Source organism: Poecile atricapillus, chromosome 2 (assembly GCF_030490865.1).
Source record: "Poecile atricapillus isolate bPoeAtr1 chromosome 2, bPoeAtr1.hap1, whole genome shotgun sequence".
In the NCBI taxonomy this organism is placed as follows: Eukaryota; Metazoa; Chordata; class Aves; order Passeriformes; family Paridae; genus Poecile; species Poecile atricapillus.
The window spans coordinates 154,044,796-154,046,577 of NC_081250.1; the positions used below are offsets into that span (position 1 = coordinate 154,044,796).

At 66.2% G+C, this 1,782-nt stretch overlaps 1 protein-coding gene across 1 annotated transcript; it reads left to right on the forward strand.

Annotated features, from left to right (window-relative positions):
- The first annotated feature begins 354 nt into the window (after positions 1-354).
- LOC131575569 (proline-rich protein 2-like) lies at positions 355-1,059 on the forward strand. Its single transcript, XM_058831166.1, has one exon. It carries the CDS (start codon positions 355-357, stop codon positions 1,057-1,059), a length of 705 nt encoding a protein of 234 aa, XP_058687149.1.
- The last annotated feature ends 723 nt before the right edge of the window (positions 1,060-1,782 follow it).

Genomic DNA, 1,782 nt, shown 5'->3' on the forward strand with positions numbered 1-1,782 from the left:
GGGGCAGCCCCATAACCTGCTATGGGGCAGGACCATAACCTGCTATGGGGCAGCCCCATAACCCCGCTGTGGGGCAGCCCCATAACCCCGCTATGGGGCAGCCCCACAATCTGCTATGGGGCAGCCCCCATAACCCCGCTGTGGGGCAGGACCATAACCCCGCTATGGGGCAGCCCCATAACCCCGCTATGGGGCAGCCCCATAACCCCGCTATGGGGCAGCCCCATAACCCCGCTGTGGGGCAGCCCCATAACCCCGCTATGGGGCAGCCCCATAACCCCGCTGTGGGGCAGCCCCACAATCTGCTATGGGGCAGCCCCATAACCCAGATATGGAGCAGCCTCTGAGCCCGATATGGGGCAGCCCACAGCACAGATACGGGGCAGCCCCACAACCTGCTATGGGGCAGCCCCTGGCCCCTCTATGGGGCAGCCCTGCATTGCTAGATCCGCACAGCCTATGGGGCAGCCCCCTAACTCCGCTATGGGGCAGCCCCCCATTGCTAAATACACACAGCCTATGGGGCAGCCCCCTAACTCCGCTATGGGGCAGCCCCCCATTGCTAGATCCGCACAGCCTATGGGGCAGCCCCCTAACTCCGCTATGGGGCAGCCCCCCATTGCTAGATACGCACAGCCTATGGGGCAGCCCCCTAACTCCGCTATGGGGCAGCCCCCCATTGCTAGATCCGCACAGCCTATGGGGCAGCCCCCTAACTCCGCTATGGGGCAGCCCCCCATTGCTAGATCCGCACAGCCTATGGGGCAGCCCCCTAACTCCGCTATGGGGCAGCCCCCCATTGCTAGATACGCACAGCCTATGGGGCAGCCCCCTAACTCCGCTATGGGGCAGCCCCCCATTGCTAGATCCGCACAGCCTATGGGGCAGCCCCCCAACCCCTCTATGGGGCAGCCCCCCATTGCTAGATACGCACAGCCTATGGGGCAGCCCCCCAACCCCTCTATGGGGCAGCCCCCTAACTCCGCTATGGGGCAGCCCCCCATTGCTAGATACGCACAGCCTATGGGGCAGCCCCCTCTAGATAGGAGCAGCCTATAGGGCAGCCCCCAACCCTTCTATAGGGCAGCCCCCCAACCCCTTCTATGGGGCAGCCCCCAACCCCTTCTATGGGGCAGCCCCCAACCCCTTCTATGGGGCAGCCCCCCCCAGATACGCACAATCCATGGGGCAGCTCCTCACCCACTCCAGCTATGGGGCAGCCCCCATCTCCAGCTATGGGGCAGCCCCCCAACTCCAGCTATGGGGCAGCCCCCCAACCCTTCTATGGGGCAGCCCCCCCATCTCCAGCTATGCACCCCCCTATGGGGCAGCCCCCCATCTCCAGCTATGGGGCAGCCCCCCATCTCCAGCTATGGGGCAGCCCCCCATCTCCAGCTATGCACCCCCCTATGGGGCAGCCCCCCATCTCCAGCTATGGGGCAGCCCCCCATCTCCAGCTATGGGGCAGCCCCCCATCTCCAGCTATGCACCCCCCTATGGGGCAGCCCCCTGACCCTGCTATGGGGCAGCCCCCCACCCACCCACCCCCCCCAGCCTTCAATAAAGCTTCTGCACCCCCCAACTCCCGCCTGCTGTCTTGGGGGGGGGGGAGGGGGGGACAGGGACCCCCCCCCAGGGACCCCCCCCCAGCCCCACGGAGCCCCCCAGGGCTCTGCCCCATAGATCCGGGGGGAGGGGAGCCCCGACCCCAAACTCTGGGAATGGGGGGGAGCCCGTGGGGGCTGTGCCGGAGGGGCTGGATCAATACTGGATCAATACTGG